At 40.5% G+C, this 27655-nt stretch overlaps 1 protein-coding gene across 3 annotated transcripts; it reads right to left on the reverse strand.

Annotated features, from left to right (window-relative positions):
- Positions 1-3415: 3415 nt before the first annotated feature.
- Positions 3416-26255, reverse strand: LOC134642901 (estrogen-related receptor gamma-like). Of its 3 annotated transcripts, none has more exons than XM_063494982.1 (8): positions 25866-26255; positions 21481-21732; positions 21203-21360; positions 19743-19859; positions 11091-11201; positions 10296-10478; positions 4870-5139; positions 3416-4755 (listed from the first exon to the last, which is right to left on the reverse strand). In XM_063494982.1, the coding sequence occupies exons 1-8, from the start codon at positions 25919-25921 to the stop codon at positions 4511-4513; spliced, it is 1392 nt and encodes a 463-aa protein (XP_063351052.1). In that variant the 5' UTR covers positions 25922-26255; the 3' UTR covers positions 3416-4510. The 3 variants fall into 3 exon arrangements, with proteins under 3 accessions (XP_063351052.1, XP_063351053.1, XP_063351051.1); XM_063494983.1 differs by having other exon boundaries at positions 10296-10469; positions 21475-21732; XM_063494981.1 differs by having other exon boundaries at positions 21475-21732.
- Positions 26256-27655: the final 1400 nt, after the last annotated feature.

Raw genomic sequence — 27655 nt, forward strand, 5'->3', positions numbered from 1 at the left:
TCTGCTTTCACTTCATCTACTAAAGAAGGGAAATTTCTCACCTGCTCACCTTTAACATGTCTAGATAGATGATGATTATGTGACAGCGCAAGAAGGAACTCGTCACGGTCCAGTGACCAATCAGTTAGATAAAATCAGTGCGTTAATAATCTTTTTCGTACACTAAGAGCATTTGAAGAAAAACTTACCACCACTTTTCCCAGTATGTATCAGGTGTATCATGAAATCTTTGTTTTACGTCAGTTTTACCATTTATCTAGGAAAAGTTCCAAAGGTCATAAAAAATACAGCTCTTTCAATGACCTTTGGATAATTCTGTCATTTTGTTACGAGGACACAGAAGCTCATTTTGTCTTTAGCTCGTTGTTAAGAAAGCGTGATATTTACTCTCCATGAATATTTTTCTTTTTCAAGGACAATAACGCCTTAAAAACGATGCCTCCCTGCAGTCATTACAGAGCAACTATTAAGAGAAGCCTTGCAGGGTTAGTTGAGTGTAAGACATTGCCTGTAATCCAACAATGAGGGACTTGGAATAATTACTCATTATTTACTGCTGTCTTTGTATCCGAAGCCATTGGGCCCCGGTCGTAGACACCATAGCTCTGTATCAGAGGGACCCTCTGCATTAACTCGCAGCTCATTTGATTTATTTTTACAGAGGAGCTCTCTTTCGCCTAATACCCTAATCAGCATTCATACCTTGCAGTGATGATTCGGGACAATGCTTTTTTATTGAGGAAGTGATCTCACCCTTGAGTGCCAGAATCAGCCTTTTTTTACAGCCCATCTCCTTAGAGCCTCATCCATCACCAGCACGTCTTGGCGACACGGCCACTAGACACATACTAACTCATTTAAGAAGAGGGACATACAGGGATATATCACTCAAGATCACTAACTCACTTACTGACGGCTGATGGTGTGAAAAATCTCCAGCTTGTTGCAAATCCCTCTGTGCGCGCTGTGAGTTTTAACCCCAGATAAATGAGGAGATTATTTGGCTTCTGCTGACAGACAGGGAGGGGTAAAGGACAAATGGCTTCACTTGGATTCTGATTTGTCTTTCTCACAATTCATCCATCTTTATTCCTCAGGTTTAGCGTTGCCTCCTCCTCGCTCGTTTCCTCGTCGCCTCTGCTTCTTATCATGTTACTGGAATTCTGATGTAATATTTGCACTCACTGGACACTTTGTTAGGTACAGCTTCTTGGTATCTGGTTGGACTTTCTCAGTTTCAGTTCCTCGAGGCACAGATTCATCAAGTTACTGGAAACCTGTCAGAGATTTTGGTCATTATTGACACGATAGCAACGCACAGCTGCTGCAGATTTGTCAGCTGCTCCATGATGTGAATTTACCTCTATACCACATCCCAAAGTTGCTCTACTGGATTGAGATTGGGTGACTAATCTTTGTGACATGACTTATCCTCCTGGAAGCAATTCAGTTCAACGAAACAGCACCAAACAACAACACTAAACAACAGTTGCATCAAGGCGCTTTATATTGTAAAGTAAAACCCCCACAATAGTACAGAGAAAACCAAGAAAACCCAAACAATCAGATGACCTTCTATGGGTGAGTGCCTTGGTGACAGTGAGAAGGAAAAACTCCCTTTTAAAAGGAAGAAACCTCAGGCAGAACCAAGCTCAGGGACGAGCGGGCAGCCATCTGTTGAGACTGGTTGGGGTGAGGGGAGACAGACAGAGACAAAGACATGCAAAGCATTCATCTAAAGATGTGCACACTGTGGTCATAAAGAATTGGACATGATCAAGAACAATACTCAGGTTAGATGTGGCATTTAAATGATTCTCAAAGGGCCCCAAAGTGTTCCAAGAAAATATTCCCCACACCATTACACCACCTGAAATTGTGATAAACAGTAGGATAGAGCCGTGGTGTCATGTTGTTTACACCAAATTCTCATTCAACGATCCAAATGTCACAACAGAAACTTAGATTCATCAGATCAGGCAAACATTTTCTGTTATTCTGTGAGCCAGTGTGACTTGGAGCATCTGTTGTAGGCTTCTGCCACTGTAGCCCATTTACTTCATGAATTGAGAGATGCTCTTCTGCCTACTTTGGTTGTAACAGCTGGTTATTTTAGTTACTGCTGCCCTCCTATCAACTCAAAGGAGTCTGGATATTCTCCTCTCACCTCAATAAGACATTTTCCCACAGAGAACTGCCACTCACTGGACATTTTCTCAACCCAAAGTCACTTAAATCACCTTTCTTCCACTTCCGGGTGCTGGTTTGAACTTCAGCAGATTGCCTTGCCTAAGTCTGCATGCCTAAATGCATTGACTTGACTAGATATTTGTGTTAACAGGCTGTAGAACATGTGTCTAAATAAGTGGCCAGTGAGTGTATATGAATTCTGCAGCTGTGGATTTGGCCGTCACACACCTAATAGATATACTTTGCAAGGTGAATATAATAGACTACACTGTAAATCTAGCCTAACCTTATTTTTTCTGCTGCATTAAATGCTAAATAATGGGAAGTGAAACAGTGTTACAAAAAAATAATAATGAGTTTGTTTTGTAAGGATCACAGTTTGATGAAGTGAGTCAAATGCCTCTACTTCTATGAGTCTCAACAGGCAGCTGATGACCAGCACTCTCTGGGGCCACTGTTAGACTTCATTACATTATGGCTGTTAATTATAAATCTCCTTCCAACTGGGCTCAGATGGCCTAAATGTGCCATAATGGGCCCAGCTTGAAAATGACAGTCCATTGTCAGACTGCACGGAATAGACCGCACCCACTTACCAGCTCTTAATGAATTTGTTTCAAACCCCTCTTCGCTTTATCGAGGAAGAAGGGGACACACGGATAATATGAGCTTTTGCATTAAGGGGACCATCTTTATTGCCCAAAAAAATCCACCTGAGAATGAAATAGCACAGCACAGCTCATCCAGACAAAGCTTAATTGCATCTTTAGACATTATCTGTTGGCATAAGACGTGATGTATATACAGCAAGTCATATACGACATACATTTAAACCGCCATTCTGCTGCTACATCTGTTTTTCTCATCACAAAAAAAAGCACATTATAGTGTCACAGTACCTTGAGTTAAATAAAGAGCAAGACTTGGACATTTTAATTCCGTGTACTGAGGTTCCTTCCCGAGTTTAATCCCTTCATTTAACAGGTGCGGAAAACAAAGACAGAAAAACGACTCTTCACACAAAACACGCTAACAGATTAACAGAGCGCCATCACCAGTTTCCCCAGACTTTATGGCTAAAAGGAAAAGTAGTGCACAAATTTGATCCTACACAGACTTCTATCATAGAAAAGACATCGAGCGCCTCCCTAATCCAGATTATACAGTATGGCAGCCATTATTTATTTTTATTTTTGTATTTTTTTTACATAGTTAAAGTTATACCTATGGGTCTACACAGCTCTACGACATTATGATCTTCAAGTACAGACTCCACGTTTAATCACGCTGTCTTTCATTTTTAATGATATGATATTGGTATCAGTGCTGTAGCAGAGAAGCTGGTAAAAAATTATCTTACAATGATATCATTTAAAAATCTTTAAAAAAAAATCATTATCCACTGCAATTGCTCATTAATGCCACATTTAGTAAAAGAAAAACAACAAAAGAGCAGAGCCACTTTCTAAATAAATATCACTTCAGTTGCATCATGATATACTCTTTCCCTGAAATTTTCTCTAAACTCCAGATATCAGTTGTATTAGGTGCTGATCATTTAATTGCCTCACTTTAGTCACTGATGTATGAAAGTAGTGAATATGTATATATATATTTATATATATAAGATATTTTTGCAATAAACCACAGAGCAGGGATGAAGGTTTATGTGAATGCCTTACAGGCCACATCATATTACTGTGGATATTTGCTGGTATTATTCAATAATATGAGTCTCTACTCTTTGGCAAGACTTACTCTAGTACCTCCTAGGACATGTATACCTTTTCTATACAAAAAGGACAAACAAAACCCAAGTCATAGTAGGTTTTCTAAATGCACTAGAATGCATATTTTACAGGCTTCAAGATGAATAAAGTAATCCACAAGGATTTTCAAGTATCATGTGGTCATTTGAGAAAAGAAGCTCTAAGTTTGGCATGTAACCGTAGATATCTCTAGAAGGCGACTCTTCTGCTTTTAACGCCACCTGTCCATTTGTCTTCATCCTTTGAAGCGGGTCAGCACTCTTAGTTCGGTGTCACAAACGGCAAAGACGCCAACGGCCTTGTCACTGAGACACAGCTTGCCAGTTTTACAGCTTTCTTTTCCGCTTTAATTTAATATTTCATTGGTAGAAGGAAGGGTGTGGCTTCAAAAAAACCCCGTTCCTGCCACTTGCAAATTTGAGACTTTACTGTCAAATGCGAACTGATGTGGACAAAAAAACATGGCGTGAAACCCCACGATTACCCGTTATCCTTCACTTCCTTACATGCTAACCCCTGCAGGACGAAGCGAATGGCTGTCTGCGTTCAGGTCAGGCTTTAGCCTCTAGAAGTTCGAGGAAGAGTTTGTGCATAGGCACACGACCGTCCTGCTTGATGCTGCAGAAGTGCTGGATGGCACGAGCAGCTGTCTGACGGAGAAGTGGAAGGGTCATGATCATTTTGCCCGCTCGCCGAGGATCCTCCGGGTGGTGGATGGTCTCGTAGTCCTGCAGGGCTCCGTGAAGGACATCCTGGAGCCTCTGCACTGCCTCTGAGTCCTCAATATGCATCGAGTCTATTAGGAGAGATGAAAGTAAGATCTTAAGCTATGTCAAGAAATTAAAAGGTTTTACTGTAAAAAGAAATGTACAAATTCAGAGGCCAATCTTCATAATAAGAAGCTTCATACCTGAGTTAGCAAGTGCAATAGCTTTGAGTACCACAAACTCCTCCTTCTCTAGCCCCATGGCTTTGTATTTCTTCACCAGCTGCAAGATAGCATTGTTGAGGTCAAGCAGGCCAGCTAGCTTTGACTGCTCCTCATCCATGATGTAATCCTCAGCATACACAAGCTTGTCCTCCAAGGCCAGCGAGCGAAACACCACTCGAAGAATCAAAATCTCCATCCAGCCGCTCTGCAGCAGACTCATCTGGTCCGCCAGAGAGAGCAAGGGGAAGCCTGAAAGGAGAGAGAATAAAGAAAGATTTCCCACATGTCAGCTTACATGTCATGGTTAGTCTTACAAGGCCTGTACAAGACAAGGAACTTTCCTAAGTCTGTGAAAATAACTTCTTTGGATGGAAATAGAGACTTGTGACAGAAAAACCTCAAAAATGAACCTCCTTCATAAACTGAGTGTTGAGCTTGAATGAGGAGGGCATTTAACAGACAGAGAGGGTCTAATGGAAGATGCTATTAGGCTGTGCAATGGGAAGTTCAGTCCTGTCTCTCTACCCTCAACCCCAACTGGTCATAGCAGATGGCTGCCCCTCCCCAAGCCTGGTTCTGCTGGAAGTTTCTTCCTAGATAAGGGATTTTTCCCTCCTAATGTAAGTGCTTCACCATAGGCGTCATTTGATTGTTGAGGGTTTCTCTTTATTATTCTTGGGTCTTTACCTTACACTATAAAGCGACTCGAAGTGACTGTTGTTGTGATTTGGCGCTATATAAATAAAACTGAAAATTGAATTGAAGTACAGGATCCAGAATTTTGAAAGTTTAGCCTGATCCATCCTTCCTTTGACCTAGTCCTCAAGTTTTTTGGAAGGGCGGTTACTGGAGTAGTTCACAATTTCCTTTTGTTGCTGACTCAACCTTAAACCACTATTTAAATTTTGACTTTCCGCATTGTGCAACATGTGACAGATCTCTTAACTCAAACAGATCTTAAATCCCAGCACTAAATACAGAAATTGCAGATCATTGTCTATCCTGAATGCACAGATCTCGGCCATAACAAAATTTCTCACTTTAATGAAACCAGTTTTATGAAAACGTGACTTGACTCTGATAGCACTGACATGCATCGCTTTGGCTTAGAGGGTAAAGCGGGTCACTGGTTGAAAGTCCAGCTCCACCAGTCCTTGTGTTGAAGAGTGCTTGGGAATAATACTAAACACCAAATTGCTGATGCATCAACAGTGTGAGTGTGTGTCCATATGATAAATTAAGCCTGTATAGATTAAATCGCTGTATGAATGTGTGCATAAAGGGGTAAATGTGGCTTGTATTGTAGAGCTCAAAACACTACATCTATTTAACATAAAGTTCACTGTGTGGTTCTTACTGTCAAAGACAATTCTTTCCTGTGTCCTGTCCTGATCCTTGATGCACAAAAGGACTTTAATAGGCTACAGTGGGATTAGGCTACTTATGGGAGTTCTTGCAGTGTTTTCAAGTGGGTTCCTATTTCATTAAACTAATTCAATTAATACATAATAAACCACCTGCAATGATAAACACCAAATGCTCTTTCTCACGTCTTTAGAGCTCCATGCCTATTATACATAACTGTATGGTGATGACACATTGTTATATTGTTATTAGACAACGCTAACGTTTAGCGTTGTCCTTTGCTTGTATACATTCTGGTCTTACTTTCTGTGAAGCTCAGCTTAGCATAAACCTGGTTATCCATGCTTATTAATATAAGCAATGATAGAGAATTTGCATAAAACAAAATGATTTTACACAAATTAAGGCCACACGGCAAAGGGCATTACAAAGGACACAGGGAGCAAATAGGTGGTGAATCTAATTACTCTCTGTAGAACGTGCCTGCTTTGATTGACAATTACACCCCACAGGAGTATGATTAAACCCACCCACAGCCCCCGCATAAACCTACATTTACACACATACTTGCACACGTTTACTGTAATTAAATGAATGATTTTACAGAGCGAGGGAGCGGAGTGGGAGGTGTTTGTATTTTTGACACCACTGGTGATTGTTATCAGGATCCACTTCTCTTTACAATCAGTACAGGGACGTCAGTGGTACCCAGTTCCCCCCTACTATCACTCCCTGATTGATTGGAAAAGCTGTCTGTGCACAATTTTATTGGCCAATAGGGATCAGTATTCCGGCGCAGGATCATCGATCAGAGAGAAAGACCAGCACGAGTACGTGTTTGAGCCTGCATGATGAAATCGCAAGCAATATATTGATAGATTTTGAGGTAAAGTTAAACCATCAATAAAAAGAAAAGATCATGCATTAAATGGACCAGGCAAACATTTACTGGGGGCAACAAGGAGGAGAAAAATCTTGCGCGTGTTTGGATCATATCAACAACAGCACATGGACAGTCACAGTACAGTCACCCTTTAAGCATATTCATTTGACAGCCAACTTGCATCACGGACTCAAAAAGGCCAAAAACAAAGAGGGCAGTTGGTCTTTAGCCAGCTCATCTGCCAGTCCGGCCCTCAGACTTCAGACCACATCACTGTCAATCTGCCTGATAAGAGCAGACAAGGAGGAGGGGGAACAGCCAGGACAGTAGCCACATCACACTCACCTCCCCCTGGGCAAAGAACTCAGATGGCCCGGGCCACTTTGCCCAGGACCCCGATTCTCTCAACAGTGGGGGCCGTGTGTCCTGCCACTCACCCAGAGCTGATGTGACATGGCCATTACGCTGCTAGGAAAGGCCAGTCTTTTTTTAAATACTCGTATTCTGAGTGCATGTGTCTCTTCAATCTACATTTTCTCTTTGTTTCCTGTCAGCTGAGCTTTCTTTATATCTTTTACACCCTCAACCTGTTCCATAAAAGATCCTATTGTCATGTCTGTTCTTCCTTTTTTTGTGTCTTTTATTTTGAGATGCTTGTCATATCCTCTTTGGCCAATCTCATCTGTAATCTGCTTTTTTCTTTATCACCGCTGTGATTTTGATGCCTCTGACACGGTCTAGAAGGCTGAGCACTAAAGGGGCAATGTTTTTAGATAACAGAGTGGTGTCCATGTTGGGACTTGAGCAGTAACTTATTTTATTCACACTTAAAAATATCAGATTATTTTTTGAACAGGTCTCACCTGTTTCCACTCTTTATCACTGAGCTTGGCCAACTGGCTCCAGCTTTAAGTGGAAGTAGCATGGATCAATTTATCTAACGATATGTTATAGCGAGTGAAACGTGTGCTGAATACATAGCAGCAGGTTGGGCCTCAAGAGTCTGAATTCAGTGAAATGCCATTTAAAAAATGTAATATAACAATAATAATGGAGTCCATGTATTATTTGATTTAAGATAAAAAATATATATATACATATTAAAGGTTATATGACACTGAAGTAGTTAAAATATTTTCACAGCTTTTTTGTGACATTTCAGAAGTTTGATTAAGATGTGGTTGACATTTTGATTGAATTTTAAAAATCAAAGCCCCCCACCCCCACCCCACCCCAAGGTACGTGTGCACCGCTGCTCCGCTCTCCCAGTAAACCTTCCACTGGCAAAAGGGCCACAAATACACCCATCACTCGGACTCCCATCTGTCTTGACAGTAAAGAGCCAAACAACGGGAGAAACGCAGACAGTAGGGGCCCCGGGAGGTGAGAAGTGGGTGGGGGGAGTGGGTATTATAAGAGAACAATGGAAACGCTGATGACGGACACCAAACACCAACACACACTCAAATGATTGCTTCATGTTCGCTTCGTAGGGGGAAGCATGGAGGCAAATGTAGGTGAGAGAGGTGTTTTTGTTTGTATTGTAAGCATTTTAGAGATGAGGCATCAACAAAAAAAATCCCAGGTGTTTCCCCTGTCGTGTTTTGGGTGTGGACACATATATATATATATATATATATATATATATATATATATATATATATATATATATATATATATATATATATATATATATATATATATATATATATATATATATATATATATATATATATATATATATATATATATATATATATATATATATATATATATATATATATGTGTATATATACATATATGTAAGAGCAGAATCAAGACCGATGATAAAACTCTGTCTGATGAGCTGGTGTAAATAATGATTCAGTTAACCTGCAGTTTTCAAGAACTTTTCACCAAACTTGTGAAATATTTAAGCCAAACCTTTTTTCTGTGACTGCGTTTTTCCACTGAATGTTAATTTTCCACCTTCATGAAGTCACTATGCTGTATTTGCACATGTCAGGAACCACGACTCAAACTTAAAATAAAGGAAAACAATATGTTTTCACTGCAAAGCATGGATTTTTTTGGATGAATGTCCAACTAGCAGGCCTTATCCTTTTTGTTAAATGATTGTTAGCCAGTCAATATGAAATTGAACAGACTTTTCTTTGAGTCACTACCACTTTCTCTGTTTGATCGCAAATGGAGCATCTTTTTTTTTTTTTAGTACTGATGATTGAATTTTGAAGACATTAGCTTTAATGGTCTTTTTTTAAATACTATTTTCTGACACATGAATTGAATGACTAAATTAAATACAATCAATAATGAAAATAAAGCCTAAAATGCCATCCCTGTTTTCCACAGTTATTACATTTTCACTTCAGCACCAATCTAAAGCAGTCTCCGTACACTCTGATAACGAAAGTATCCCACTCTTGAAGGCGCTGCAGGATTAGGAGAACTCATTTCACCAGTTTGGAGCATCTTATATCTAAAGGTGGTCCGAAACAACCACTCAAAGTGTGTAAACTGCTTCTGAATGGTGGTCCTTTTATCATTCCTGGGTTTAAACCTGCAATATCAAAAGCAGATCCAGTCTGCATACCTCTGTGGCACATGATTACAACCATCAACAAAGCTGTATTAATCCCACTAAGCTTTTAGAATGCACTTCCCCTCTGCTTTCTACACGTACATTCAAAGAAGGAAAAAAAAAAAATCTCCGGACATCCTTCCACTGTTCCTGTGTCAGAGGAGAAGCTAAGTGTGCTCCAAGTGCCAGGAGGATTTCCATAATTCAGACTGCACAGGGAGACGCCTGCGGCCCAGGAAATGAATTAAAACTTCCAGGTGGCCGCGGCTCATCTGGCTGATATATTAGGAGCACACTTTGGTCAGCAAGGGCACGGCGCGTACACACACACACACACACACACACACACACACACACACACACACACACACACACACACACAGGAGCTTGACGGACAGATAACACACAGCCAAGCCAACATTACCTCCCTCCTCTGGGCTTCCCGTGAGTGTCTTGGCTGCTACAAGTCGGAACAATCCTTCCACTGATCTGATTAGAGACTTAATGGAGCTAATGTGTGCGGTGTGCTTGTGCGAGGAGAGTGAGTGAGGCAAGGGAGACCAGCCGGAATCATACCTGGGATGTGCTTGGCCCAGCCGATGTTGACCACCAATTCTCTGTCAGCCAGGTCGCACAAAGTGGTCAGAGCCTTGATGTCGCTCTCGGGTACCGTGGGATCCGGCATGGCGAAGATGCCCTCTGGCTCAGCGACCAGCAGCAGAGATACCACCTTGTTCTCCACCACACCACCTACAGAGACTAAAATGAGTTAGAGTTTATTAATATCATAACTCTTGATCAATTGATCTCATTGATATTAGGATTTCCTTTGAAGAGAAGACATAAAAGACACACACATTAATGCAAAAGTTAAAAAAAGGTGGGGAAAAAGTGCAAAAAACAAGCATTGCATTGCTAGTGATACCTGAACGGTCATTATAGTTTTGTATTTTCCTATTTTTTTATCTGTGTTGCTGTTAACTAAAATGTTTTTATATATGATTTTAGATTTTAGCTGAGTTTTAGTTAGCTAGAATAACCTAAAAACCTTTGCTTTATCCTTGCTTTTCTGGCTTTACTACTGGAGCACGCTCATGTCAGGAGTGACGTCACTCCCAGCTCCAACATCTGACTTCAGAATGCACTGCTAACCTGATGTTTGAAAATGAGGTAGCTTTAAATAAGCACTTAGAATAAAACATTGAAAATTAATTGTATTATAAAGCAATAAAAGTTAATTTTGTTTGCTTGTGCTTTGACAGACAAGATGACAGAAAGCATTAGTGGACTGTTTTGGCTCCCAAACCACAACTTAAACCGTAAGAAATGACTCCATTAACACTTATTATAACATTTTATTTTTACACTTACATGTTTTTTTCTGTGGCAAGGCATTCTGGGGGTGTAGATATGGGCTGTTCTCGGCATCTATTCTCCTCTTGTACTTTTGTCTGCCACCTCGGACCCGGTCCAGACGCACACCTACATAAACACAAACAGAGGACAATGATGTTTAGCATAGCCACAAACCAGTAATCTTGGAAACTTTCCCAAGCCCGGATAAATGAGGAGGATTTTGTCACGAAGGGCATCCGGCGTAAAATCTTGGCCAATTCAAACATGTGGATCATAAAGAATGACAGTCATGTTATAAATATAGATGCCTGTTTGTCCTTTTTTTCATGCTAACGTCCACTCATTTACACAAAATAAATTACTGCCATTTCATTTTGAGTGACATTAAGTGTGTTTGAAACAAATCCTTGTTTAAACTAATGTTTTGAAGGTATATAAATGGCACAGGTAGCTGCTAAGTGTTATATTTAGTTTCTTAGCATTGTTTCACCTCGACCAGATGCTTTTGGTAGCTTGTAACAGAATTCTGACTGAATATTTGATCACTCTTCTTGGCACAATTGGTTGGAATCCAGTTGTGTTCAAGTTTTAACTGTCTAGCTCTTACATTTAGGTTATATATTTGGAGGTAGTCTTCCATACACTTGTGGACTGTACCAGTCCCACTGGCAGCAAAGCACACCCAGAGCATTGTGCTGCCACTACCATGCTTGGCAATAGTAAACATACTACTGCCTGTTATTGTCAAATAGCTCAATCTTTGTCTTTTCTGACCATAAAACTTTTCTCTAGAAGGCATTTGTCAGTGTGGGGAGCTGCAAATTTCAGTGGAGCTCGAAGATGTTAATTTTAGAGGACTGGCTTGTTTTTGGTTGGCACCGTCTTCGTCCATGGAGATGTAAATCTTGCTTTCCAGTGGCTTGGGAACACTGGTGTTCCAGCAGTTTTCAATCTAAGGCTGGAGACTTGATGGTTCCTGTGTTATTCCTGAACATCATCTCATCTGAGGATGACTGGTTTTCCCATGGACCTTGTACATACATACAGTTGTTTGAACTAATCATCCTGCAGTGCAGTTGTGTGCCCACCTTGTGAACCAAAAATACTAGCATTAGCTGATAGCCTAGCACTAGAACCTCTCACGCCAAAATAAAACAAGACAGACTCTATCAGCACCAGTGCTGAAATTTCAGACTTTAAAATAGTAGCTTAGAAACCAGCGGTTGATGTCATGGTGGCTATGTCCATCTTTTTTATACAGTTTATGCTCAAATAGCAAATGAAAGTTTCTCATGATGACTAAATAAATAAAGTTTGGGTGTCAGGAAAATGCTTTTTGTCAAACCCAATAAACCCACAGGAAGTTGGTCAGTCACCAAGCAAAATATACTGACATCTCAAGGAGAATAGACAGGACAAGTCTAATGCTGGCACCGCAGCATGCATCCTGTAACATGACACTCAACAACTTTAGAGCAGCTGGTGACAACTGCTCATCTTAACAAGCACTGTGGCAATAACCTAGTCACCATGACGATAGGGATTTAAGTGTGTGTGTGTGTGTGTGTGTGTGTGTGTGTGTGTGTGTGTGTGTGTGTGTGTGTGTGTGTGTGTGTGTGTCCAAATGAGGCAGTTCGACGAGGGGAAGCTGATGGGATTTATACTCATGGAATCGCCATGTGTCTCTGCAAAGACGAAGCATGCATCCAGTGAGGTGAACGTGACTCAGGAACCCTTCAGTAGTGGTGTTGGATTGCCCAATCTACACAGTGTAAATAGCCGTAGTGCCCCTGAATAGATACATAATGGCATTGGCATCAGTAAGAGACACACCAAGGGTATTTGCTCACTTGACACCTCACAGTAATACCCCACGCCTTTGAGCCTGCAGCCTTCTGTACTTAGTCTTACTTCTGCAGATATTTATGTACCGCTTACATCAACATTAAGAACATCAAATAAGGTTCTCTTAGTCGGACATGCAAGATGTGTTTTGCGGTTTTATCACTTCCATACCAGTGGTTTGTAAAGCTATTTTACAGGTGTGATTTACTATAACATATAATTCCATAGAATTTCTACTTTATGAGTTAATGTACCATGAAGAGAGACAAAGGTGAGCTAGAGGAGAAGTTTGTGCATAGCAATCTGCCTGGTAACCTTTACTGTAAGCCAGTGTTGGGTGTAATGCGTTACTAAGTAACGCGTTACTGTAATTAAATTACTTTTCCACTGAAAAAGTAGAGTAACTAATTACTGTTCATTTTTAGGTATTTTAATTACAGTTACTTACAATGTACTTGCGTTACATTGTAAAATAATTAAACTCGCTAAATATTATTATTTAATTTCAATAATTTATCTTCTAAACGTAGAAGTAAACTCTGCCGCTTTAACATCGCTGTAGTGCAGCTGCACGTCATTTCGCGCCAGTTTGCTGCATAGTCGTATTCTAAAGCGGAAGATGTCGGACTCGGCTGAAGCGTGTGGCTGTTTTATGAAATGGACATATTCCCGTCTCTTCACTTTTCTGAAACAAGCAGAAGAGAATATTACAGTAATATGTAAGCTATGTCCTGGGGAGAAAAAACTATCGGCTGCTGTTAATAGCACGAGTAATCTACTGAAGCGCCTGACACGAGAGCATAGACGAACACTTCTGAGTGATCCTTGTTCATCATCCATGGATAACACCACAGCAACTCCTGCTAAGCAGCAAAACCTGATTTTACTTCAGCAGCACAGAAAGCGTCTGAAGGTGAGCTTAAAAAATGACTGCAGGCTACATTGTGGAAGACATGCTACCACTGCGTACTGTAGAGTCTCCGTCTTTAAAAAAAAAAATTATTATTTAAAGAGTTTAATTTCTATTGTTTGTCCACTCAAGATTTGTAGGGATTTTAAGAAGTATTTATTTTAATTACTTATTTAGTAATTAAGTTACTTTTCTGACACAGTAATTAGATAAGTATTTTAAATACAATATTGACTAAGTAATTAGTAATTAGTAATTAATTACTTTTTTAAAGTAACTTACCCAACACTGCTGTAAGCCAACAGGATATTAACAACTATCATACTGCATGTGTTTATTTCCACTTTTAAAAAAGTGGACATGTCTGACACACAGACACCAAATCAATGTGTACTCATCTCCACAAATTATATCATATTACACAGCGCCTATTATTCAGTCACGCTCATTACAGTCAGAGTATTATGTACAAATTGACAAGTGTCTATTTGTACATAATACTCTCAGCAAATATATCAGTAATGAATACTTCACAGAAGGCATTTGTGCGTCGGAGTTTTGCTGTGTGATCTGCTCACTGGTTTGACACCAGAGTTCAACAATATTTGCATTAAAATCAAAAACCAGTGTAGGGTTCCCAGATGTTTTTATATATCTATATCTATCTATCGATCGATAGATATAAGCAGCAAGTCCAGCCACACCCACACAGTCCTGTTTAAGTGGTTAATTAAAAAACAAAAAAAACAAAACAGTCTTACCGATTATTAATGTTAAGATGACAGCCAAAGAACAGTCTTTTTTAAATTTGTTTACATATTTGGTAATATCCAGCTGTATAATGCAAAAGGGATTTCTTAGTAATTTTTAAGCTAAATGAACAGTTCTTTAGGTGCTACAAGGCAGTTTTCAATATCAACTACTCAAAAGAAGCTGTAATACATAAATGATTTGCATCTCTGTAATATAACTTACATGTGCAACAAAAATAGCATCCAACCATTAACCTAAAGTACAGAATCACGGGGTAATCATCCTTTTAGACCGCACATAAAATATGGACACAGCCACTGTAATGTAACCTGCTTGAACCCTTGAGCTGAGCCATCAACATCTTACTGCTCAAGATTCAAGATTCGAAGTGTTTATTGTCATGTGTCACAAGAGAAAAAGGCATTTCTCTGTGCAATGAAATTCTTTCTTTGCTGTCCACCCACAGATGCCAATTAATATATACACAATAGAAATAGAACATATAAATACAAATAGTACAAATAAATAAATGAAGACAGAAAGGGAGACAAAATATGGAGATTTGAAACAGGATTGTGTGAAGACAAATGTGACATGCAAGGGAATAATAGGTAGCTGCTTCCTAAAACAGGGATGAGAAATTCATTTCTCAATGGGCCACATGAGAAACTGGGACTGCTGTGGAAGGCCACACACTAATATTGGTGAAACTGGGACTGTTGTGGAGGGCCATATGCCAATATTGGTGAAATTGTGACTGTTGCGGAGGGCCACACACTAATATTGGTGAAACCGGGACGGCTGTGGAGGGCCACATACCAATACTGGTGAAACTGGGACTGTTGTGGCACAACAATATTGGTGTGCAGCCCTCCAAAACAGCCCCAATTTCTCATGTGGCACCTTGGAGAAAAAAAAATGTTAATGCTTGTCCTAAACTGTATGCCTTATTATCTATTGTACTCAAACTGGGAATGTATTTTACAAAATTTTGCAAATTCTTACAAAATTTAAATCATGTTGTATTAGGTAAGCCCTGAAACCTATGATCGGGGCATGAGCCTAATGAGTTTAGGTCATAAATCAAGTGAAAAGTAGAGTTATTTTCCTATACGCGTCTATATATTCTGACTTCCCTTTATAACCAGGGGTCATGTTCGTCTTCATTTTCATCTTTTATATACAGTCTATGGTCATACTTTTAATATACTGTGCTTCACAAGAGCAAGAAAGAAAACTTAATATCAATATGGATGCAGAACAACAATGACATACAAATAAGTTTAGATCACGTGTTCGCTAAGTTTTAAGATTTGTGAAGACTGAGGAGTTAAAGCTGAAGAAGATGAGCAAGGTATTAAAGGAGAGATTGGCTGTGGAAAGTTAATGCCCCCTGACCTGCTGGTGATGTCATAAGGGGCAAGTATGGATTAGCTGGAAGAAGATATGGGTGCCTCCTATGTGTTGTTATTAGATTTAACACTGTTGGCAAACATGTGATTAAGTCAAACACTTTTTTGTGGTTTGATTAGTAGAAAAAATGAGCTTTCATGCAGGTATATTTGTTTCCACTCACATGTGAGAGTTACAACACACATCAGAGCTGAGTGTAAGTTTTCACAGTGGAATGTGCTGACAACCAGAGGGCCAAGAATAGCTTTCGTGGATAACAAAACAGATATTCACGCACACCTCCTTCCTGTTCCTCTGAACAGCCCATCTCAGTTTGATAAACAGGGAGTAGTCATATTTATTTTTTGCCTCTTACATCAGACCATCTTCCTTTGAAGGGATAAGGACTTCCACATGAGACGCTTTTACAGGTTCCTAAAATGCACCCTGCATACAGGTGGTTGAGAAACAGAGAAATCCAGCCACTGATCCAGACTGATCCTTGTTAGCGTGGTTTAGTGTTTAGTATAAACAATCCCACACTCCTCAGATATTGCGACAAATATACACATGGTGCTACTAACAGCACTGTGGCGTTATCTTTCCTCTGTCCTGATGCTTTTCTCAGAATGCTGATTAATGCTGAATGATTAACACCCCTAAGAAAAGGTAACTCCAGCCGGGAGGAAGTAGAGATTAGACAGTAAGACAAAACAGAAAGGTGGGGGCTAGTCAGGGAATTGTTGCACCATTGGCCATATTTCTTAGAAACATAAACCATTAAACCATAAAAACACAGAATCACATAGTTTCTGCTTTATAACATCTATTTTCAAAATAAGTTTCACATTTCTTAAAATACTAATTTTTACTGTTCTGAGTAGCGCCAGCAACTGTAGAAATGGGGACTAAACAAAGCTTAATCAAATCCTGCCTGAGGTCTATATGTCTTTTAGCTGTGTTTTTAATATGGCTCTGACTCTCCCCATTAAACCTCACAGCTCCTCTGTCTCTGGCTTTACTACGGCCTCCCCAGGGAAGAGCGGCATTACGATACACGATGAAGCGCATTACGAGGGCGCTTACAGCCAGAGTTACGAGGGGCAGTTCGCATTTCACGGAGGTCCAGGAGTCCCACAAGGCATCTGGAGGAATTTACGAGGGAGGAGGCAAAGCAAAGAGAAGAGAGGGCTGAGAGGTAGACTGGGATGCTGCTGATGCCCCCACCCCTCCCCCGCCACGCACCCACCCCATTAAAAGCAGCTAATTTAGAAGAAGGGCAGAGACAGTCCTGCTCACAAGAACACAGTGGCATGAGCATAAATATGGCTGCTGACTGACATGTTTAAACACAAACACGTGTAAAGATGATACTATTCTGTGTATCAATAACTTACAGGCACATTTATACACAGCTGCAATGACCAGATGCTGTTGTGTGCTTAGCAACGAGGAGGTGGTATTAAATTATCATTGCACTTTATTGCAACCTGGGTCGCATTTTAGCAATTGTTACCCATTGTTTCTATTGGTTTAGCATTAGACCAAAAAAAGTAGCTGGAGTCATCTGAAAAGTTGACAAACCAAACCAAACCAAAAGAGAGGCTGCCCGAAATTATGATAATCTGTCAGCAGACAGGCCATAATATATGCTCTCTAGGTTTTATATGATGGACATTAAGTCTTGAAATTTGTGAGACAGCGTACGTCACGGGAGAGTAGAAACTTGTCGGGCTACTCTTATTCCCAGCAGATGGATCCACATATTTGATTTGGCACAGATTTTTACACAGGATGCCCTTCCTGATCCAACCCTCCAAGGCGTTTGTGTTTCGTCAAGGTCTCAAACGTGGGACATTTCGCTTGTCAGTGAACAACACAATGAGCTATCAAATTCCACCGACAGCGTCCCTGACTGCTCATATTCACTGAATTTGGGATCTAATCATTTATTTTGCAGACAGAGAAAGTTAGATCCACTTTTATGGAATCTAATGAGAAATTTATGTGAAGCCCATCAACCTGCAAACTGCGTTTAACATTCAGAGGAGGATTGCAAATGCACAGAGGTAACGGTATATCTGTTGCAGCAGCCATAGTTGTGTTATGAGCCTATGTTTTTAACACATAACTCTTAAGGAAGAAAAAGGTCTTTAATTTAAAAAAAAAAAGGTAAAATCAATATAGAGATGAAATCAAACCAGAACAGTGCTGACCCAGAAGAAACAGAACCTTTACTAAGGAAAAAACAAACGCTAATAGCAATAAAGCAGCATGGTGAGTTTTTTGTTAGACCCTGCATGATGCACAGAGGTTGACGTGCCTCTGATGCTCAGGATTGGTCCGATCCATAGAACAAGTTTTCTGGGGATCAGTGAAAATAATGCAATGGGTAGCTACATCCCTCTTGTATTCTGCCTGTGACCAAAACATAATAAATGAGAAAATAAAGGAAAAAAGCACAGGTTCAGAAAGGTAGCTGACACTTCCCTCGCGTCTTCCACTTTGACCCACATGCCTTTGAAGATTAGAACGCCATCTTTCTAGCTTTCATAGGTGGAGATTAAAATGGATGAAGCTATCACAACTGTGTACCCAGCTGAATTAATCCATAGTTTGAAAACACTGAATAAAGGTTTTTGAATTCAATATGGCTCTTGTGAATTACATGGTGTGTGATGCTGACAACAATGCTTAATAATTCTATTTACTCTCTCTTATGCCTTGGATTTCACCCCCACCCACCCACTCATGCGTTTCATCAGCTCCCCTCTCTCTTCCTTATCTTCTCGTGGACATACGCAGAAGGCAACAAGTGGCCGGTACTGTAGGAGGTCGCTAATGTTTTCCTTTTTGAGTCACTTCTAAATCTGGATAATATGTCACCCCGCAGGCACACAGTGACACTAAAGGAGCACCTGACCACTGTCACAGAGTACCTCAGGAACATATTTACCACTGTCATCTCATGTTTTTGAGCATGTATGATGAAATTTTGCAGGGTGGACCTTAGCTATAGAAAAAAGGCAGGAACATGAAAGCTCACTGCTAAAATTATTTGATGCATTGTATTGTAGTACTATTTAATAAGTATAAATACTCTTTAAGGTGACTGGGATCTGTTAGCACAGATCCTATAATTCTGATGTAAGAAGTGGCAGAATGTTATTGATTACTGCAAAACAGCAGGCTCAGTAGGCTTTAATATGTAACTTATCCCATTCTTGTTTAATTTGCTCCTAAACTCTCTTCTGTTTTACATTTGATGCAGCTCACAGTGCGCTCTGTTATCTTAATAGCTGCTGCAGCACTGCTCACACACCTACACAAGTTGGCACATGTCCATAGGCTATTTCAGAGGAAGACTCATGAAGCAAAGACTGACACAGATGAGCAGTTATTAGCTTTCTCCTCCCTCTCTAAGACACAGCTCTGCATTGTTCAAACTTGTGTTTACCACACATACAAATTACCTACACACACGCACCTCGTAGCCGGAACAGAGGGCTTGAAGTTTAACTGTCAGAAGTTTTAGGTTTCATTTGAGTTTACACAACTACTGTCAAGGGTTTACTAGGTTATTGTTTAGAGGAATGCACTACAAAGTAATTGCAATCAGACTTGTATTAGGCTTCACTCTCTTTCTCAACTGTCTGAAAGAGGAGATTTGAAATTCTGCCACCGACGGATTGATCTCAGAAAAAAAGGCAGCTCAAGTAAGGTTTTGACATGAGTCGGAAAAGGATTTTTTTTAGTATATAGCTGACCTTCTCTCAACATGCCCACTGCCAGACATTTCACAAATCGACAAGCCTGGCAAGATTTCCGTCTTCTCTTGGTGATTTCACATTCATTGGATGCTGGGCAGCTGTATTCGATGTTACCTGGAGGATAACAAGTGAGAAAGCGGGGGGGACTTAGTAGTTGCTTTGCAGACAATGAAGCAGCAATTCAGTATTACTCATTGTCACTGTTATCTCAATGTTATGTCTGAGAAAATGTTGAGATTACACAGCAAACCTCACTGGCATCTGTAAAGGATCTAAACTGAGGTACTTTTGAGAAATTTTTTTCAAAAGGAAATGTTATAATCTAAACCAAGGCTGAGATACACTGACTTCGAGCTTTTTATTGTCATTGTGCAGTTTCTTGCACAGCAAAATTGGGTAGATACGCTGACTTTAAGGTTGTAGTTCTTTAGACTGTTCCTTATTTGCACCATGTTGGATCTCAGATTTTCTGTTTTGTATTTGTGGTCTTACCCCATAACTGACTGATTACCCTAACAAGTTAATTTCACTATAAAGTTGTGGTAAATTATACTAGAGTTTTAGTGTATTTGTGGTCTCAACTTGTAACTGACCCTGATTACCCTGATAAGTGATCCTGATTATCCTATTAAGTAAATTTCACTATAAGGTTGTGGTAAATTATACCTCAGCTTTTCTGTTATGAATTTTTGGTTTCATCCTGTAACTGATTCTGATTACCCCGATAAGCGACCCTGATTACCCTGTCGAGTGAATTAAACTACAAAATTGTGCTAAATGTCCACATTTTAAAAAAAACAAAAACATACATGTTCTCCACACTAACTGGCAACCCAAGGTGTATGTTAAGTCTGATGGCTTTCTGCCAGTTGGGGGTGCTTTTAGCTGCCACCCTTGATCAGCGATAGGAAGTATCTGATGAGCCAGATCTGCTTGTCTGATGCGACAGCCAGTGAAGCTTGCTCTGTGAACTCATCTAGAGTAGCCAACTTCTAGAGGCCTAAACTAAACGCTTCCTGTCAGGCTCCTGACCTGGGGCAAGAGGGGGCAAGCTCCAGGACAATCCCTTTAAAACACACACAAACTGCATGCTGCCGGCTCTTCTTGCTGACTTCCTTCAGGGCTGAAGCGATTGCGCACACATGTCAAGCTTTAAACCTAAACTCAGCGATGTTGACTATACACACAGTGGTCTAAGTATAACCGCATATCAGCTGCTTGTGAGCAGATCTTTATTTAAAGCCTTTCTGCAGTTTTGAAGGCGGAAGCTGTGAGCTAACTGATCAGGGCTTGTTTTTCCCAAAACAAATGATCAGGGAACATCTACACCTTGTTGCTCCTAAAACAGGTTTATATGATGCAGGAAGGCATTATCAGCCATGCTAATCACAATAAATGCGGTTACTGAAACTGAGCATGTTTGTGAATGTGTGTTTTATATACAGTGCCAGTCTCACCCTGGATGGTCCTCTTGAAGAAGGCCTTGCAAGCTTCACAAGAGGCCACACCATAGTGGTAGCCAGACGCCACGTCACCACACACTAGACATAGGCGCTTGGCTACAGAGCCCAGCATGAATTCGCACTTGACTTGGCCTTCTTCCTCACCAAACCTCCTGGAGAGAGAAAGGAAGAGTAAAATTAAGGGTAATACATAGATATAGTAATAATATCATTTCACATACAAAATGGAGTAAAACAGATGAAATAAAGGAGAATATGACACATACACCAACCTATTTGCTCCTCCATTACTGGCCAACCCCGTTGTGTGACTAAAGAGGCCTGGCGAGTCCTGCCCATTATTGTGATTGTGGCCTTTGGTGAGAGGACCGTAGCTGGAGTTTGTGTCCGAGGAAGAGCTTCCAGGACTGGGCTGGGCCGGGCTGACATCACCCTGAGAGCTGGGGCTGGGGCTGGAAGGCTCACGCTTTATAGAAGAGGGACAGGTGGGGTCCAAGCCCCTCACTGACATCCTGTCCAGATGCCTGGAGACAAAAAAAAAGAAAAAAGAATTTAATACATATGATGTGTGTATGCATCTTATTTTAATATATATCTATGTTGGAGAATTTGAAGTCATCTTTATTTAATGAGTCACTCTGATATTGCTATTAATATTTGCAGCTGACCTTCAGGTCGGTGGGCTTTGATTAGTTTTATATTAGTTTTATTAGTTCTGGCATCATCTACACAGATAGCAATCGTGTAATGAATATACTTGAAATTAATATATGTGTTCACATCTCTTCACAAACACAGGTATGTATTTGTTGGCTAAAAGGTTAAAAAAAAAGAATGAGAAAGATCGTAATTTCTGTTGAATACATCAGTTTTTTAATTTCACAAATCCACAACGCTTCAACAACACCACATACCAGTCTCCACATCCGTCCGAGTGTTACAGAAACCAGCCGTTTGTGATTTCCCCCATATGCAAAGCTGCTGTTCATTACACTGCTTTGTTTTCAGAGAAGCGATTGCTTAAGCAAACCTAGGAAAATAGCTAAACCAGCAATCATCCACACCGTCATGTTCAATCCAAATATACTCACATTTCTTCCACTTTTATTGCCTATTGTCTTCAATCTATTTTCTCTTTGTTTCTCTCATTTACCATATTTGACCTGACAAACTGCCTGAAGCCTACACCAGATACAACAACTGAGCAGGCGTAAGAAATAAGAAATATAAAGTGGAAAGTACAGCTTTTGTTAGAAGTCAATCCTTAACTAAATGAAAGAAGGTATTTATATATTTTTAAAAAATCTTTCCATTATTAGTTATATAATAAAAGCTGGAAATAAATCTTCTCCTAGGCCTGCATGTTAAAGTGTGTATCACGGGTCTATTATTGGAATAGGATGTGACCACAACAGACTCTCTGTCACCATGCCGAGGAGAAAAAGCATTTGAAACCAGCTGAAGTGTGCAGTAGGCTTGCAGGCATGTGATCTGCGCTCACACACACACCTGCGCACATGCTCGCTCGCATTGTGGCGTCAGACTTTTGTGCGTGGATGTAAAAATAAAAAACATAGTCTTCGCCGCATACACTTCAGATTCTTACGATCGGGAACACACTACACCTCCTAGGCACGCACACTCTTACGGACACATTGTCAAAGCATGTGTCTTCATAAACACCCTAATACTTACATTGCATGCAGCTCTTTGACGCTAGGCCTAACTTCCAAAACAAAAAACCCAAAAAAGAAAACTGCTGTACACACACCCCACACACTATCCGTACATCTCTCCCACTCTATTCTTGGCTTGTTGAGGTTGAGGTCCAATTCAGTCGGTTTCCTGCCATGTAAATCAGCAGTCTTCCAATCACAACTTATTTGGTAGGCAAAAAGACTGGCTGCTTTTAACCACCCACTGAGTAAACCATGGCCACGCGCTACTGACCCCTCTACAAGCCCACAAAAACATACACGGACATGCACAGTAAGGCACTGAGCAAGACAACTAAGGTCTTGATAGGAAAACCAACAACTGTACCAATGTTATCACAGCGACTGCTGCCTGCAAAGAGCTTGGAAATCAAAGCTCAACTGCTTTGGTACAGTAGAATAAATCCAAAGCAGCAGAATCAAAAACGTTCGAGCACCAAAAACTGTGGCTGAGCTTTTAACTAAGTTGCCTTCTCTTAGGAGATTTTTTTAAAATCAAATTACAACCTTTAGAAATACTGTTGCAATTTGGCAACTTTTGCCCATTTACATATCAGAGTAGCATCGCCGTTCATTTGCGATCCTGTTACTCGTGTCTTCCAGCAGATAAAGTCTTAGATACACTCTCCTCTGAGCCTAAGCTGCTTTGCTCTCCCACAGCCACCTGCAGCTGGAAATGACCCCACACGGTGCTGCAGAGTGGAAGAATTTTCACCGCACTACTTTTCACAAAAAAAGTGCTGTTTTTACAATAAAATACTGTTGATTATGGTGCCTGAAATGTTTCATTTTATCCCTATGATGCCATTTTGCTCCTGCACTCCCCGCCGCTGCATCTCCACCCTCTCCAATCCAATTCAAAGACTATAGTAACAGTACAGTGAATAGATTTCAGTTTCCTTTTAAAATGACTCACTGGTAGTCTCAATGGCTATCCATCGCAGGTGTCCATATTGCTGTGTCGAGTCCCTGACAGGTACAGAGTGAGATATACTTTGCGCTCTCCCATTATAATGCATCACTGGGGTGGGGGGGGTGGGTCGTAGGCATTTTGCCTTCATAATGAAATTGCATTAGAGTGGGGTGATCAGATGTGATGTGATATTCACTCTGACAGATTACTAATCTACAACTCCACATAAAAGCCCATCAAAAGACGGTTGGTGCAGCTTCTACAGCTCAGAGCTCAGTGCAGCAGGGATAAATTATAGTGTGTGTGTGTGTGTGTGTGTGTGTGTGTGTGTGTGTGTGTGTGTGTGTGTGTGTGTGTGTGTGTGTGTGTGTGTTTGGTTGGGGTGGGGTATTCAAAGTTATCATACCAGTATCCAAAACAACTCTAACTGCATCTTGGCAACAGCAACAAGAAGACAAAAAGACGGAGAGGCCGACAAGAGGCGGGAGGAAATTACACGGGAGGCAGACAGATAGAGGGAGTGTGAAAAACCAGAGAGGGACGGAGAGAAAAGGGGCAGTCCTGAGGCTCATTAACCTGGGGGGGGTGTCAAAAGGAAAGGAAAGGAAGGGGTGGGGGGCACTTTCTTTGAAAAGGAGCTAAGTCATAATGCAGACAACAATGACCCGGCTGCATGGAGGGAGGGAATGAGATTGAGGGGAAAATAGGGAGGGAAGAAAATCTCAAAAACTGATCACAATACGCTAAGAAAAACGAGCAAAATAGATTTATTTAAAAGCCTCGAAGGAAGAGAAGTCTTTGTTTAATACCATAAAACCTCCCCAAAAACTTCAAGGGCCTGTTGACTAACCTTTTAGCTCCAAACCTTAGGAAGAGCGATTGAGGTCAGCGGGGTCTCAGCAGTGTTTTTATTACTAATGAGCCAGAGATGAGCAGGGATCAGAGGCACCCCGAGCGGCCGTAAGAGCCTTAGTCAAGCTTTGGATGAAGCACAGAGATGCGGCACCCGTGGCTGGAGCTTGGGTCTGCAGGAAACATGGATAGCGTGCCATTCACAGGGATCATCTGTGGCCGGCATCACCTTTTCTAACGTTCCTTATCCGGTTGCTTGTGTCACAAACAATCAGGGAAACAGCGCGTTCACATGTCTGCTAGATTTCTTTCTGTGTTCCCGCTCTCTCCCGAGGAATCTTACTCTAAATCCCCAAACATTCGATCACATTGATTACGCCGCCGTGATGATAATGAACCAATTTTTTGTGTTTCTGTTTGTGATTACAGACAAAACAAGCAATCAAAAAAAACCCAGCAAACTCGCAATCAAACAGCTGCTTGGTCCATTTTCTTTTCCCATTTGCATTGTTCTTGTGGAGGATTTTTACCAGCCTTGGCTTACACAAGCCACCACTAGTTACCTCTAACCTGGCATTGCCTGCTTACCCTCACTATCAACAAACAAACAATGAACAATGGCTACTGTGATCAATCCAAACAAACCTTCACACTCATAAAAGTTTGATCTGAACGTACCCAAGGCACATAAAACGTTAATGAAAGTGTTCAAAGAGCAAGAGCTGGAAAGGACTGCAGGCCTAAATTAACATGAACGTGAACTCAAATATTTACACAACATCATGTCAAAAGAAGACAAGACGTGTGTGTGTGCTGATGTGTATTCTTCTGAACAGAACAATGAGAACAAGGTAAATGATCAAGACAAGATGAGCAAACACCGTAGAAATACAGGCAACTTCCTTTTCTTTAAAGGTGGAGTAAACAGTGATGATGCTGCACCACAGAAAACACTTTTTTACCCCCCCTTGCAATAAAGATTGTCACAGGCCACGTCTGTTTTGCAATAATGATTTGAATTATATTGCAAATACAGAGAAACAGTGAGTCAGTCGATGTGATGAAGCAGCTGTCAAGTATGGCGTGAACATAATCTTGGCTTCATCTGCACTTTGTACTGTTTGAGAGGACACCCTTCAGGTTCTGTGGAGTCATTCTGCTATAAGACAGTACTTACTCTGTGTTAGAGTGGTAGGTGAAACACTCCGGGAGGTAGAGGTCGACTAAATCCATGTGAACTCTGTCACCATGCTCTGAAGAGGAGGAAATGTTCTGTCCAGGGACGTCTGCTTCTGCCTGCCTCCTCCTCCTTCCCTGGATCTGTCCTGTCCTTCTGCTCGACAGCTTTTATGCGCTATTATCTATCACAGCACTGTTTCTCACTTTCTCTATATTCGGACTCAAAAGTTTGTCTCCATCTACTGCCCTTCCCTCTATTGTATCACACTATCAGCTCCACTCATTGTCCCTGCGTCTGTATTCCTGTCACTCACTCTTCTCACCAACAGCCTCTGGCTGCCTTTGAAGTCCTGACTGTTGTGACTGGTAGCTGTGTGTGACAAGGGTCTCCAAGTAAAAGCCGGCCCTCAAGAACACCCAGCCACACAATTTGAATGGCCATCCCCCAGAAGGTTGAGCTTGCAACTGATTGGCTGCCCTCTAAGCCAATGAGAGACATGGCTACTGGAGCAGGTGGATATATGGAGAGAATGACTTTAACATGTTTTAGTTATGAGAAAAATCCAAATATGTAACAGGTATTATTTACTGTTGTATTGCTACTTTATATTAAAAAGACACTAAATATATCACAAATCTCTTAATATGCATATTAGTGTACATCTTATGGGATAATCTTTATATGGTTCTCTCAAAGCACCATAACAACAAAAACTACAGACAACTACAGGACATTTAAATTGCAATTCAACAGTGTGTGTCCAGTTTCTGCAGCTTATCAGAGATATTTAGTCTAATTTGGTTTGAAGTTAGAATCAAAGAAATATGATCAGTAGTTGGTTTATATTTTAAGCAAAAACCTTATATAGATATTGAATATTTCTAGGTTCAGGAAATAAGAAGTAAACCAACACTGAAAATGATTTTTAGATGCTGCATTACTCATATCCATTTTTTAAAAAAAATCTATAACACAGTAGGTGGTACCAGCCATGTAAAATAATTTATAAATGCTGAGCTGAAAAATGTCTTCATTCCCCTCCATCAATCAAAAAAGGCGGCGCAATAAACAAATATATGAATGTCTACTCACACAAAGACATTTGCACGATTTCTACCTTGGCCTTAACTGACTTACTGCTGTTCTAATGAGCTATACCTGGAAGCCTAACGTGATGGCTTTCGCTCGCTAAGCACATGTGCATACAAGATAAGAAACACAGTAATTGTCCAGCACAGCAAAAGGCAAAGTTAAAGGATTATATGGTTAACAGAAACAACACAGCACAGTAAATACAAGAAGAGATTTAACAAAAAAAACAAAGTATCTCGATGTTAATGTCAGTGCTCTGATCATGTAAAGCTGTGGTCAGAAATTTACATACACTCATCATCGGCATGAATGTCGTGGTAATTTACTGTTCTTTGTTGCAGGTGGAACAGGTGGATTTAGTGAATAAGTTTTACTTATTTTCTATAATACACAGAGGGTCAAAAGTATACATCTCTTTTAACTTGACAAGGCCTTGTTAACTTGGGCTTGTTAACATCTTGTTAGCGATCATGATTGACTACAGCCGAAAAGGATTTGTTTGACAGCTCTCATTGGATTGACCTATACCCAGAACGATGGGAAAGTCCAAGGAACTCGGGAAAATCTAAGACTGAGTACTTGTAGATTTACACAAGGTGGGAAGATTTCTTAGAGCCATTTCTAAACTGCAAATTCCAAGATCATCAGTGCAAACAATTTTACGCAAGTACAGATTATTTGGATGTGGCAACACT

This window comes from Pelmatolapia mariae, linkage group LG15, assembly GCF_036321145.2.
Source record: "Pelmatolapia mariae isolate MD_Pm_ZW linkage group LG15, Pm_UMD_F_2, whole genome shotgun sequence".
NCBI classification, from domain to species: domain Eukaryota; kingdom Metazoa; phylum Chordata; class Actinopteri; order Cichliformes; family Cichlidae; genus Pelmatolapia; species Pelmatolapia mariae.